We start from the raw sequence: 14,804 nt of genomic DNA on the forward strand, positions 1-14,804 counted from the left end.
AGTATTCAGCAGCTAATAAGTACAGGAAGGATTAAGATTTTTTAATAGAAGTAATTTACAAATATGTTTAACTTTCTGCCACCAGTTGAATTAAAAGAAAAAAGGTTTTCACCGGAGTACCCCTTTAAGGAAGTTGCCTACCTTGGCTCATTTTCCCTGCAGCTCCCACAACAGGAGAAATGTGGTATTACATCAAAAATGGACAGATGATCATAAAATACATGGATAAACCAGCAAGTGGTTCATTAGGAAAAATTCTAAGCGAAGAACATCATTCCTTGACATCTATCTGCCCTATTTGGAGAGGCTTTAAAATCCCCATTTTTTTCCCACCACCGCCATCTTTTTTGCCCCCAAATTAAAGAGCACAGTATCTGAAACCTGTAACATAAGGACTGAGCCACGTCGTCCTCCAAACATCCCTTATATGTGGGCAGATGTAAGGTACACACAACTGTACAAACAGTAATGACTTCTCACCCTGATGCCTGAGGCAAAGGAAAAAACTAAATAAGCTTTTCACACTTGAAGAAAGTTTAAACTAGAAAATAGTGGACGGGAATACAAAATCCAGATGGCTCTCTGTATGATTCTCTGAACAAAGGTTTCTTTTAAAGGGATACTCCGCTGCTCAGCGTTTGGAACAAACTGTTCCGAACGCTGGAAGCTCGGGATGTCAGAGCCCTGCCCCCTCATGACGTCACGCCCCCTCCCATAGACTTGCATTGAGGGGGCGGGGCGTGACGTCATGAGGGGCATGGCTATGACATCCCGAGCTCCCGGTGATGTGTGACATGTATCTGCGGTGTGAGCCTGGATGTACAGTATACTATGTAGCCACAAGACAGCCATGCGGACACAGGGTGTCTTATAGACCATGCAATGCTGTCTGGGAGAAATATATGCAAAGTAGCTCTCCTCCAGAAGGAAAGAAAAGCTGTCTCTGTGGTGACACCTAGTGGTAGTTTCTTCCTTGTAGAGCTATGGCCAACCTTCTAGAAATATAAAAGGTGTCGGCAGGTAAGAACCATTCGGCCCATCTAGTCTGCCCAATATCCTGAATATTATCAATAGTCCCTGGCCCTATTTTATATGAAGGATAGACTTATACCTATCACTATCTTATATGAAGGATAGACTTATATCTATCACTATCTTATATGAAGGATAGACTTATACCTATCCCTATCTTATATGAAGGATAGACTTATACTTATCACTATCTTATATGAAGGATAGCCTTATGCCTATCCCTATCTTATATGAAGGATAGCCTTATACCTATCCCTATCTTATATGAAGGATAGCCTTATGCTTATCCCTATCTTATATGAAGGATAGCCTTATACCTATCCCTATCTTATATGAAGGATAGACTTATACATATCACTATCTTATATGAAGGATAGACTTATACATATCCCTATCTTATATGAAGGATAGACTTATACCTATCACTATCTTATATGAAGGATAGACTTATACATATCACTATCTTATATGAAGGATAGCTTTATACCTATTCCTATTTTATATAAAGGATAGTCTTATACCTATCCCTATCTTATATGAAGGATAGCCATATGCCTATCCCTATCTTATATGAAGGATAGCCTTATACCTATCCCTATCTTATATGAAGGATAGCCATATGCCTATCCCTATCTTATATGAAGGATAGCCTTATACCTATCCCTATCTTATATGAAGGATAGCCATATGCCTATCCCTATCTTATATGAAGGATAGCCTTATACATATCCCTATCTTATATGAAGGATAGCCTTATGCCTATCCCTATCTTAAATGAAGGCTACCCTTATGCCTATCCTTATCTTATATGAAGGATAGCCTTTTGCCAATTCCTATCTTATATGAACTTTTGCAGGAAGACTACTCCATGCATTCACTACTCTCTCAGTAAAGTAATACTTCCTCATATTACTATTAAATCTTTGCCCCTCTAGTTTAACCTGTTGGGGACGTACCTGTACGCCCTCCGCCCACTCCCTTTCTATAACGCGGGGCCCACGTCATAGCGTGTCAGGCTTGGCACCTAACAACAGCCAGGACCCGTGGCTATTAGCGCTATTAACCCTTTAGACGCGGCATTCAAAGTTGAACGCCGCATCTAAGTGAAAGTAAAACGTTGCCGGTTACTACAGGGGGCTATTCGGGATAGCCGCGGTGAAATCGAGGCATCCCGAACAGCTCTAGGTCAGCCGGAGGATCCCTACCTGCCTCCTCGATGTCCGATCGCCAAATGACTGCTCAGTGTCTGAGATCCAGGCATGAGCAGTCAAGGGGCAGAATCATTGATCAATGGTTTCCTATGAGAAACCGTTAATCAATGTAAAAGATTAGTGTGTGCAGTGTTATAGCTCCCTATGGGAGCTATAACACTGCAAAAAAAAAAAAAAGTGGAAAAAAAAGTGAATAAAGATTATTTATCCCCTTCCCTAATAAAAGTTTGAATCATCCCCCTTTTCCCATAAAAAAACCTGTGTAAATAAAAATAAACATATGTGGTATCGCCGCGTGCAGAAATATCCGAATTATAAAAATATATTGTTAATTAAACCGCACGGTCAATGGCGTGCACGCAAAAAATTACAAAGTCCAAAATATCGTATTTTTGGTCACTTTTTATATCATGAAAAAAAGAATAAAAAGCTATTAAAAAGTCCATACCACAACTTTTGGCATTCTATGAACAGGATACGGTTGTGCACCTTATGCCTAAAGTACCCCCCAGTCTGAACTGTGTCCAGTATTGTCAGAAAATCGCATGCCGATGCAAATGAAATTTGCCCCAGAAAGTGTACGGGACTTTGTCAGTGAAAAGTGTTTTACCCGAGGCACTTGTGAAATAGAGGAGGAGGTGAAGAAAAGACTATTATCCGCCATTGTGAAGTGTTCACGTATTGTGTCAACCATGTGCAAGATCAGGTCCGAGGCTATGTTGCTTTACAAAGTGTTGCCTGTACCTGCAAGGGTTAAAGATGTGCTGGAGAAACATGCGAAAATGTGCCACGCTGGACAGCTTCCCGCCCCTGGGCGTGGAAATCATGTTGCTGTATCGATGCCGAAGTGGAACTGTAAAAATCTGCCCCTTGTTGCCAGAGAGCGGAAGTCAGCGATGCACTGGCAGCCATTTTCCCGGAGCCCTGTATAAAAGGAGCAATGCTGCCAGATCCTCTCAGTTTGCAGAAAGTCTGCAAGTGGAGCAACATGGCGGAACAGGCAAGCATGAGGTCGGAGAGTCCCAAGATGGTGCCGGAGGCCCGGCGCAAATGTTTCAAGAGTTAGCTGACTGTCTTTAGAGGATCTCCATGGGGGCCGAGGAGGCCTGCTTCCAAGTCCCACTGCCCAAGGACGATGGAGACTGGCCAGCAACTCTGGCGGAGGGTACACCGAGATCTTCAAGAGGATCGTCACCTGTGAGGCTTTCCCCTCACCACAGGACCTGGGGGTCCCGGGCCGAAATCCACACCGAGTAGTCAGAAGTAAGTAACCTGGCTGAGGCCACTTTCTCTACCCCTCCTTCTACCCCTAGCCCAGAGCAAACCCCCCAGGTCCAGAAGTCTTCTGTAAGTCCCCGGTCACCACCATTACTTAAGTGGTTGTTTGGCAATGAGCTTGGACTTAAACAATATATGAGGGAGCACCCTCTTCCCCTGGCAGGGAAGTCCCATCCCCCCCAGTTCCGACGGCCCAGTCCGAGAGGGCCAGAAGAGAAACCCAGGTGGCAGAGATTGCAGAAGGGCTGAGGGCCCAAAGAGTGGAAAGATATGGGCCGAAGCTGCTGCCATATGAGGTGCGACAGGCGCAGCAACAGGACACTAAAGCATTAGAGACCCTGTACATTAGAAAGCTAGAACATCCCTGAGAGGGAGAGCCACCTCTGAAACGCCGCAGAGCCACGGTCGTGAAATTCGGGGGTTTGGCACTCTCATGGACTGTCGTCATGGTGGGACCATCTTGGTCAATCGTCGGGCAGTGCAGAGAGACTTTCTCTCCCCATTATTGCATTCTCTAGAGAGCGGGGAGATCGTGGAGTTCCCTCCTGTACAGAGCATGAGAGGAGAGTGGGACGCTGCGGTGACCCATCCAAAGAATCCAACTCAAGTTCCGATTGCCTACTTCCCATCGGACGACTGGGATGCAGATCTCTTTGGTTTGCTGCCACCTAAAGTCAGAGGTACTGTCCAGAAGGAAGAGATCTACATGCCCAAAGTACCTGTCATGGCACCAAAGTATCTACCACAGTCATCTGTGAATGTGACCAGGCCCACTCTTGTGGTTGAGGAGGTTTGGCCTAACCAGCGGGCACTAACTGCTGTTCCCCCAGTGGCGCAAGCTTCTCCGGTGCAAATGGTGGTCATTATCAACCCCCTCCATTACCGAGTCTACCTTGTCCAGGGTGAACTGGAACACCCAAGTGAGTCCATTAGAGGGGGCACAGTCCCTTGGACCCTGTTACATGTCCCAGCCTTGGAAACAGTCCGACAGGCGAGGTTGGGATGGCAAATATACAGGCTGAAGAAGTCTACCAGTGATAATTCTGCTATCTGTTACTAGCTTTGCTTTGTGAAGTACTTTTGTTGTTACAGGTTATGCAACCTTCAAGGAGAAGTGCCTGACGAACTTGTCAAGAAATTTATTTGTAACCATACACGTAAGCATGGGCCCGGCTTTTTGCCGTGATTCTTTACGGAGAACTCAGAACATACCAGAACTATGGAGCAGTACTAGAAAAACATGTATATACTGTCAGAGTAGTATATTTCCGTTTTTATTTTTACACAAGTGAATGCACATGTTAGTGTACTATAATGTTTATGGTGTGCTGTAATAAAATGTATATAATGTGTTTGTACAAAAATGTTTGTGTACAGTGTCTTTTGTTCATGGCAATTTATATAGAGTGTGAGTGGTGTGTGCAGCATGTGTCTAATATGTGTGTAATATTGCTGATATGTGAGTAGCGTGTGCGCAGCATGTGTCTAATATGTGAGTGACGTTTGCTGATATGTGAATGGTGTGTGTGTGCAGCATGTGTCTATTATGTGTGATGTTTGCTGATATGTGAGTAGTGTGTGTGCAGCATGTGAGTAATGTGTGATGTTTGCTGATATGTGAGTAGTGTGTGTGCAGCATGTAATATGTGTGTGACATTTGCTGATATGTGAGTAGTGTGTGTGCAGCTTGTGTCTAATATGTGCGTGACATTACTGATATATTAATGGTGTGTGTGCAGCATGTGTCTAATATGTGTGGTGTTTGCTGATATGTGAGTAGTGTGTGTGCAGCATGTGAGTAATATGTGTGTGACATTACTGATATGTGAGTTGCGTGTGTGCAGCTTGTGTCTAATATGTGCGTGACATTACTGATATATTAATGGTGTGTGTGCAGCATGTGTCTAATATGTGTGGTGTTTGCTGATATGTGAGTAGTGTGTGTGCAGCATGTGTCTAATATGTGTGATGTTTGCTGATATGTGAGTAGTGTGTGTGCAGCATGTAATATGTGTGTGACATTTGCTGATATGTGAGTAGTGTGTGTGCAGCTTGTGTCTAATATGTGCGTGACATTACTGATATATTAATGGTGTGTGTGCAGCATGTGTCTAATATGTGTGGTGTTTGCTGATATGTGAATGGTGTGTGTGTGCAGCATGTGTCTAATATGTGTGGTGTTTGCTGATATGTGAGTAGTGTGTGTGCAGCATGTGAGTAATATGTGTGGTGTTTGCTGATATGTGAGTAGTGTGTGTGCAGCATGTAATATGTGTGTGACATTTGCTGATATGTGAGTAGTGTGTGTGCAGCTTGTGTCTAATATGTGCGTGACATTACTGATATATTAATGGTGTGTGTGCAGCATGTGTCTAATATGTGTGGTGTTTGCTGATATGTGAGTAGTGTGTGTGCAGCATGTGAGTAATATGTGTGTGACATTACTGATATGTGAGTTGCGTGTGTGCAGCATGTGAGTAATATGTGTGACATTACTGATATGTGAGTTGCGCGTGTGCAGCATGTGAGTAATATGTGTGTGACATTACTGATATGTGAGTTGCGTGTGTGCAGCATGTGTGTCTAATGTGCATAACAGATGCCCAATTCATATGGTAAGTGATGTATACAGGGTATGCGTACTTTGTGAAGTATGTACCTGTGAATGGAGACGGCCCAGACATTCTTGCTCAGGAGTCCTTCACGCTTAGTGTCTGCCCTAACAAGAACGCCACAAACATGGGTCATAAGCTCTAACCTTCCATATCTGATGACGTAGCCCTAGAAATCTATGTTGAACATTCCCAACCATTTGTGAGGACTATAAAATTGATTAAATTTGCTGAAAAGTCAATCCGCCTACGACCTAACACTAGACAGACCCCCCAGGTGCGACCATTGTAGATCCCCACCCACACAGGCATTCAGTACTTGGGCTTCCGTTGGCTGTGAATTGGCTTAATTTCCCGTAATCCACTATCTTAGGTCGCTTTTTCTATCAAACTTGCACAGAGACAAAACAATGTTTTTTTCTACAGATTTTTTCTTTTCATGTTTTAATAATTTAAGATAATGAAAGGATGTGGAGTTATTGCCGGATTTATCTGGTGCGGCTGTTGCTTAGCAACCAATGGTAAAAGTGGAAGAAAAAAGTGCAAATGTGTCTAACTCAAATCTTTCCTCACTGACGTGTGTGGGTAGATGGTTGGAAAGCTGAATTTTTTGAAGATATTGAAAAATATAAAGGACTCAGTTTGCACCATGTTAGATTGTTGTTGTCTTTTCTTCTCCCTAAAGTAGAAATACATAACAAGATATATATATGTCTAATTTCTTATATTAGATATTAAAAGGGGTGTGGCCTCATATAAATATGGGTGGTAGTGACCAGATCTGGGTGTGGCTTAGCCTGGGGACGGTTCTGCCTATAGGCTAAATAGGCAGCCGCCTAGAGCACCCTCTTGATGGGGGCGCCGCTCTGCCAGCTGCTAGAAAGTTAGTAACAAGCCAGCATCTGAAGCACCTACCGCTCATCCGAAGCACCCTACCAGCCAGAACCACCATCGTGTGAGGTGGGGATTTGTTACAGTCTGTCACCCCATTAGTAAGGAGATTACATGAGGAGGAGGTTTGTTACAGTGTGTCACCCCAGTAGTAAGGTAATTACATGAGGAGGAGGTTTGTTACAGTGTGTCATCCCAGTAGTAAGGTAATTACATGAGGAGGAGGTTTGTTACAGTGTGTCATCCCAGTAGTAAGGAGATTACATGAGGAGGAGGTTTGTTACAGTGTGTCACCCCAGTAGTAAGGAGATTACATGAGGAGGAGGTTTGTTACAGTGTGTCACCCCAGTAGTAAGGAGATTACATGAGGAGCAGGTTTGTTACAGTGTGTCACCCCAGTAGTAAGGAGATTACATGAGGAGGAGGTTTGTTACAGTGTGTCACCCCAGTAGTAAGGTGATTATATGAGGAGGAGGTTTGTTACAGTGTGTCACCCCAGTAGTAAGGTGATTACATGAGGAGGAGGTTAGTTACAGTGTGTCACCCCAGTAGTAAGGAGATTCCATGAGGAGGAGGTTTGTTATAGTGTGTCACCCCAGTAGTAAGGAGATTACATGAGGAGGAGGTTTGTTACAGTGTGTCACCCCAGTAGTAAGGTGATTACATGAGGAGGAGGTTTGTTACAGTGTGTCACCCCAGTAGTAAGGTGATTACATGAGGAGGAGGTTTGTTACAGTGTGTCACCCCAGTAGTAAGGTGATTACATAAAGAGGAGGTTTGTTACAGTGTGTCACCCCAGTAGTAAGGAGATTATATGAGGAGGAGGTTTGTTACAGTGTGTCACCCCAGTAGTAAGGAGATTACATGAGGAGGAGGTTTGTTACAGTGTGTTACCCCAGTAGTAAGGAGATTCCATGAGGAGGAGGTTTGTTATAGTGTGTCACCCCAGTAGTAAGGAGATTACATGAGGAGGAGGTTTGTTACAGTGTGTCACCCCAGTAGTAAGGTGATTACATGAGGAGGAGGTTTGTTACAGTGTGTCACCCCAGTAGTAAGGTGATTACATGAGGAGGAGGTTTGTTACAGTGTGTCACCCCAGTAGTAAGGTGATTACATAAAGAGGAGGTTTGTTACAGTGTGTCACCCCAGTAGTAAGGAGATTATATGAGGAGGAGGTTTGTTACAGTGTGTCACCCCAGTAGTAAGGAGATTACATGAGGAGGAGGTTTGTTACAGTGTGTTACCCCAGTAGTAAGGAGATTACATGAGGAGGAGGTTTGTTACAGTGTGTCACCCCAGTAGTAAGGTGATTACATGAGGAGGAGGTTTGTTACAGTGTGTCACCCCAGTAGTAAGGTGGGGTATGTCAAAGGGTGGAGCCAATGCGCGGGGTCAAGTGGTGGCAAAATTAGCTTTCACCTAGGGTGGAAAAAATCCTTACACCAGTCCTGGACTTAGCTCTGTCTGAATTCCAAAAATGATAACAGTTGGTTGTATAAAATGGACCAGTTTTCCATTGGATCATTTCTAATGTTAACTTGGTGTCAGTAGGAAGGGGGTGACAGACAACCTATAAATTCGGGAATTTGGGCTAAGGGGCATGGCCTTAAAGGGGTATTCCAGGCAAAACCTTTTTTTATATATATCAACTGGCTCCAGAAAGTTAAACAGATTTGTAAATTACTTCTATTAAAAAATCTTAATCCTTCCAATAGTTATTAGCGTCTGAAGTTTTCTGTCTAACTGCTGTGCATGATGGGAGAATAACCCCATAGGAACTGCACAGCTCCCGGGACGTGAGTCATCAGAGAGCAGTTAGACAGAAAACAACAACTCAACTTCAGAAGCTAATAACTATTGGAAGGATTAAGATGTTTTTAATAGAAGTAATTTACAAATCTGTTTAACTTTCCGGAGCCAGTTGATATACAAAAAAAAGTTTTGGCCTGGAATACCCCTTTAACATTGAATTTATATAATCAGTTGGCACAAACTTCCTTTCATCCTTTGACCCTTCTGCTGACCCTATTAGGCTGGGTTCACACCACGATTTCTTAAATACGGTTCCCGTATACGGTTTGGAGGAGGGGGGCGGGACTTAATCGCGGCGCCCGCACTCAGCCGTATTCGGGAACCGTATTTAATGCAAGTCTATGAGCCGACCGGAGGCTGCGGTTCACTCCGGTCGGCTCATAGACTTGCCTTAAATACGGTTCCCGAATACGGCTGAGTGCGGGCGCCGCGATTAAGCCCCGCCCCCCTCCTCCAAACCGTATACGGGAACCGTATTTAAGAAAACGTGGCGTGAACCCAGCCTCACTGTGTCTTTTATCTATACTTGTATGTAGCTACATTCACTAAGTATATTACAATTTACATTCTTTTTTGCTTTTATTTCAGGAAGCATCAAATCCAATGGCATGGCACCGGAGTTCTGGTCAGATCAGCCAGGTAAGGCAATGATATAATTCACCTCTACCTTCCACATTACCCACCCACCCAAGGCTGCCATAATATATTGGATGTATTGACTTTCCTGGACTGGGGACTTGACATGACGCCACTCCCCCTCGTGACGTCACACCCTCTTCATTCATGTCTATGGAAGGCCGTCACGCCCCCTCGCATAGACATGAATGGAGGGGGCATGGCTTGACGTCACGCCTCCAGTCGGGAAACTCCAGTGGTTCCCGAGACTGGAGCAGCAGCAGGACCCCCGCGATCATACATCTATTCCCCTATCCTTTGGATAGGGGATAAGGTGCCTATGGAAAGAACACCCCTTTAAGAAGTATTTAATGCATATTCTGTGAAGAACTTCCTATGAAGTTCTCTACTTGTGAAAACCCTCTTCATATAACCTATTGAGATATTCTGAATTAATAGATGGGGGGGGGGTCACTGTACCTAATTTCTTGGCCAGAGTGAAAAATGGTTACACATAGCATGTCTATCTCTTAAGGACCTGTCCAAAGTTGCATTATATAAAAACAAATCTATTGATGTCAATGGGGACTGTGTAATACTTAATTTCGGCTGTGGGAGTGCTGCAGGTAACCCTACACATACTGCCAGGTTTCCCAACAGATTACAGCTGATCTCTGGAGGCCCCAACCAGGGGAAACACTGTGGTGCCTTTGGGGGGGGGGGTGTATGGCAGTTGCGGTGTTGCTATGCGGTATATCAAGGGTGTAATTAACTCTTGTCAGTCGTGACGCCAGGGTGCGGGTTAATGCGTTGATGCTTGGCCTATTGCCACCCTTCCCAAAAGCGATAGGGAGATGTAGAATAACGGAATGTCCACAACCAGAGCTTTGCTGTAAACTTTCGGAAACTTTACTGAAGATTTTCTGTGACATGGGGTAACAGGAACAGTCCTTATAACAAAGTCTATATACAGCTTAGCAAGCGAAGATTGACATGTGGGTGGGACTTTTGTAAGTTCTTTGGCTTAGTAGGATTTTGTAAGCTCAGATCCGCTGGATTTAGGGGTATGTTTAAGTCCAGTTATCCTGCTAGCATTCGCGGGGAAGTTGTAAGAACTCACTGTTTAGTTTCAGGCCGAGGCCGGCAGGCTTTGGCCCAGTAATTGTCGTTGTAAGTTGCGCAGATCTTGACTCTTCAATGATCCCGAACCCAAGAGAAAGACTATTGGCTGCAGCTCCCTTATATGGGCAGGGGCTGGCCGTTTTAGGATTGGTCCAGACAACTGTCAATGAACTTCACAAAGTGTTATGGGTATTCACATGACCCATGAACCTCCAAAGGTGCTTTTACCTACCACAGAGTACTAACCCGAGTCACATGACCTAAGGCCCTGCGACGCTATGCAGGTAAGCATACATATTATATATAGCATTTACATACTTAAATTAACACTATATTAGCTAGATGAGGAGTGACTAGGGGATGGCTAGGGAAGCGGACCCCCACAGTTCCTAGGAACTCTGACTTTGGGGACCCCCAACCAAGGTACAGTATGCAATACGGTACCGGAACACCACAACTGTAACAATTAGGGATTGTCCATAGAGGAGCACTCCTTTAAAGGGGTACTCCACTGGAAAACATCTTATCCCCTTTCCATAGGATAGGGGATAAGATGTCTGCTCACAGGAGTCCTGCTGCTGGGGACCCACGCGATCTAAAGTCCGGAAACGGAAGCTTGGAGCTTCCGTGTTCGTGACGTCACGCCATGCCCCTTCCATTCATGTCTATGGGAGGGGGCGTGCCATCATGCTCTCTCCCATAGACATGAATGGAGGGGGTGTGGTGGCTGTAGTTGTCAGTCACCCAGCACAGAGCGGCGTTCGCTCCGTGTACCGGATGACCAGGGTGCTGCAGCGGAGATCCAGCGGTAGGACCCCCACAAACAGTTCCTAAAATGGACAGCAGAGGTCAGCAGAGAGCACTGTGGTCATTACATCAGAGGAAATGCATTTCATTTTTGGATTTCTCTTTAGTATACAGCCTCTAAAAAGTACTGGAAGGATTAAGATTTTTTAATAGAAGTGATTTAAAATCTGTTTAACTTTCTGGCACCAGTTGGTTTAAAAAAAAAAAAAAAAAAAAAAAAGGTTTCCACGGGAGTGCCCCTTTAAGACCTAAATTACCCAAGTCCACAAAGGGTTAAAGAGGGGTTTCGATTAGAGCAAGTTTACGCATATTACTAGTATAGTTATACTAGTACAAATGAAGCTCCTACACCATGACTGCCCTTCTGACATTTTATCTGCACATCACCATCCACTACTATAGAGTCTCAATCAAGCGTAAAGGTCTAAAGCAGTGGTCTCCAACCTGCGGACCTCCAGATGTTGCAAAACTACAACTCCCAGCATGCCCGGACAGCCAACGGCTGTCCGGGCATGCTGGGAGTTGTAGTTTTGCAACATCTGGAGGTCCGCAGGTTGGAGACCACTGGTCTAAAGGGTCATTCTGAAGAAATCCACGATCCTAAAAATATGCCATAGCTTACTATAACTTACTGTATACTATATATATATATATATATATATATATATATATATATATAATCTCCATTGTTAGGTTAGATATGTCTGATAAAGACACCCTACCTCCACCCCCGAGGTACAACTGGGACCATTCTAAACCTTCTGCATCTTCCGCTCTTTTGGTCCTGTTACTCCGCATTGATCATGGTCCATGCTTGTTAGTGAAGCTCCCGGCGGTGCAGAGATGGTCTCTCAAGTTGTTTCTGACCTTGGAAAGCAAAATATCATTTGCAGAAAGCCCTTCATACAGGCGGTTTTCATCATCCTGAGTACAGACCATGAAAGTTTTAATCCGTTTTGTAGCAGACCTGTCACTTCTTTGAACAATCATCTTTTCCCTTATCAATAATTTGCAGCCATTTTACTTAGAGGATGTATCTTTAGTTTTGTATTCTCTACCTGCAGCATATTTCCTAATGCATTGTCTGTGTTCCCTTTTGGCTGTTCATACATAAAGTATGATATTGTGGCGGCAGGGTGTGTGGTGCAGGGCAGATGTTGTTACCCTAGGGGCAGATGGCATTAACCCGTTGTATTCGTGACGCCAGGGCGTGGTTTATCCTATAACCACCCGAAGGTATACCGCTGGATCCTGGGCTAGGCACGGGGGGGGCAATAATGACTCCAACGCCAAGTTACGGACAGCGGTAGCTTTACTGAGGGTAGACAGATGGTAAAGTCTATACAGTTCAGCCAGGACCCAGAGAGGTGACCAGTGACTCAGAGACCTTAAGGGCTTGCTGGGACTTGGAGACAATTGAATGCAGACCACGCTGACTTGACAGATGACAGGGACTGACTTGACTTGACTCATAAAGCTGTGACTTTATCTTACTTGACTTGATGGCGGCTGCAGGACTTTGAGGTCTCCAACACTCTGGACACACACACTAGACAAGACTACACTGGACCTCAGCAGAAGAGCAGAGATCAAAGAGAGAGAAGCTCCACCCAGGGCTTATATAGGGAGACTAGCAGGGAGCAAGAGAGAGAAGCTCCACCCAGGGCTTATATGGGGAGACTAGCAGGAAGCAAGAGAGAGAAGCTCCACCCAGGGCTTATATGGGGGAGACTAGCAGGGAGCAAGAGAGAGAAGCTCCACCCAGGGCTTATATGGGGAGACTAGCAGGAAGCAAGAGAGAGAAGCTCCACCCAGGGCTTATATGGGGGAGACTAGCAGGGAGCAAGAGAGAGAAGCTCCACCCAGGGCTTATATGGGGAGACTAGCAGGAAGCAAGAGAGAGAAGCTCCACCCAGGGCTTATATGGGGCAGACTAGCAGGGAGCAAGAGAGAGAAGCTCCACCCAGGGCTTATATGGGGGAGACTAGCAGGAAGCAAGAGAGAGAAGCTCCACCCAGGGCTTATATGGGGGAGACTAGCAGGGAGCAAGAGAGAGAAGCTCCACCCAGGGCTTATATGGGGGAGACTAGCAGGGAGCAAGAGAGAGAAGCTCCACCCAGGGCTTATATGGGGGAGACTAGCAGGGAGCAAGAGAGAGAAGCTCCACCCAGGGCTTATATGGGGGAGACTAGCAGGGAGCAAGAGAGAGAAGCTCCACCCAGGGCTTATATGGGGAGACTAGCAGGGAGCAAGAGAGAGAAGCTCCACCCAGGGCTTATATGGGGAGACTAGCAGGGAGCAAGAGAGAGAAGCTCCACCCAGGGCTTATATGGGGGAGACTAGCAGGGAGCAAGAGAGAGAAGCTCCACCCAGGGCTTATATGGGGGAGACTAGCAGGGAGCAAGAGAGAGAAGCTCCACCCAGGGCTTATATGGGGGAGACTAGCAGGGAGCAAGAGAGAGAAGCTCCACCCAGGGCTTATATGGGGAGACTAGCAGGGAGCAAGAGAGAGAAGCTCCACGCAGGGCTTATATGGGGGAGACTAGCAGGGAGCAAGAGAGAGAAGCTCCACCCAGGGCTTATATGGGGAGACTAGCAGGGAGCCCATAGGTCACTCCTGGGATCACCTGGTCACTGGTACCTCCTGGGTAACAATCACATGACATATCACAAGGTATAGCGCTTAAAGCAACATTACATTTTATAACACTTTACATGGTAAAACATAATTACAAGTGCAGGAGGCCTTGGGGACACTGAAGGAGGCTGCCTGACAGGACAGCAAGAGCACGGGGTAACACCTCCTGTACTGGGCCACCACAACATATGGCGCCGGATGACACAGATGACATAGAAACACACAAACACAAACACTGATGCCCTTGGTTATTTCTAGTACAGGTTCTAGGGGAGAAGGCATGGCTTTCTTTGCACCTGTATGTCATTTATTATCCCCAAAGATTTATTTTCCTGTAATTTACTCAATCATTTACTAAATACATATATAATGTACTTCTTTATCCTATCTGTGAAGTAAAATGGGAACAACTAATACAATTACACAATTTTTTATATGCCAATGAGCCACACCATTAACGCCATCTGTGTGGGTCCCTACATACCAAAAAGACTGATCTGATGGACTCCTGAAGACCCCAAAAGGTTCCTGTGATATCTGTCTGTGTTGTTGTAAGTTGTGAGGTGCGGCCTCCGTGGATTGGTGCATCCTACAAATGATTGATCAGATTGAGATATGGAGCATCTGGAGGCCAAGTCTACATCCTGATCTCTTGCCATGTTTCTCAAACAATTCCTGAGATATATATATATATTTTGTGTGGCTAGATGCAATATCCTTGTCAAGTTGGGGTAGGGAGAAGGGCAACCCTGCTCTCACCCAGAACCACTATCCCTGCCAACTTGC

At 45.2% G+C, this 14,804-nt stretch overlaps 1 protein-coding gene across 3 annotated transcripts in view; it reads left to right on the top strand.

The window, feature by feature from the left end:
* The window catches only part of AMOTL1 (angiomotin like 1), a 164,162-nt gene that overhangs the window by 37,752 nt on the left and 111,606 nt on the right, over positions 1-14,804 (top strand). For all 3 annotated transcript variants that reach the window (XR_008889487.1, XM_056561506.1, XM_056561505.1), the window contains exon 3: positions 9,425-9,475. Coding sequence is in view for 2 of the 3 variants with exons in the window: in XM_056561506.1 (XP_056417481.1) it covers positions 9,425-9,475 (51 nt within the window). In the remaining variant the exon portion in view is untranslated. The remainder of the gene's footprint in view (positions 1-9,424; positions 9,476-14,804) is intronic.

This window comes from Hyla sarda, chromosome 2 (genome assembly GCF_029499605.1).
Source record: "Hyla sarda isolate aHylSar1 chromosome 2, aHylSar1.hap1, whole genome shotgun sequence".
Lineage (NCBI taxonomy): Eukaryota > Metazoa > Chordata > Amphibia > Anura > Hylidae > Hyla > Hyla sarda.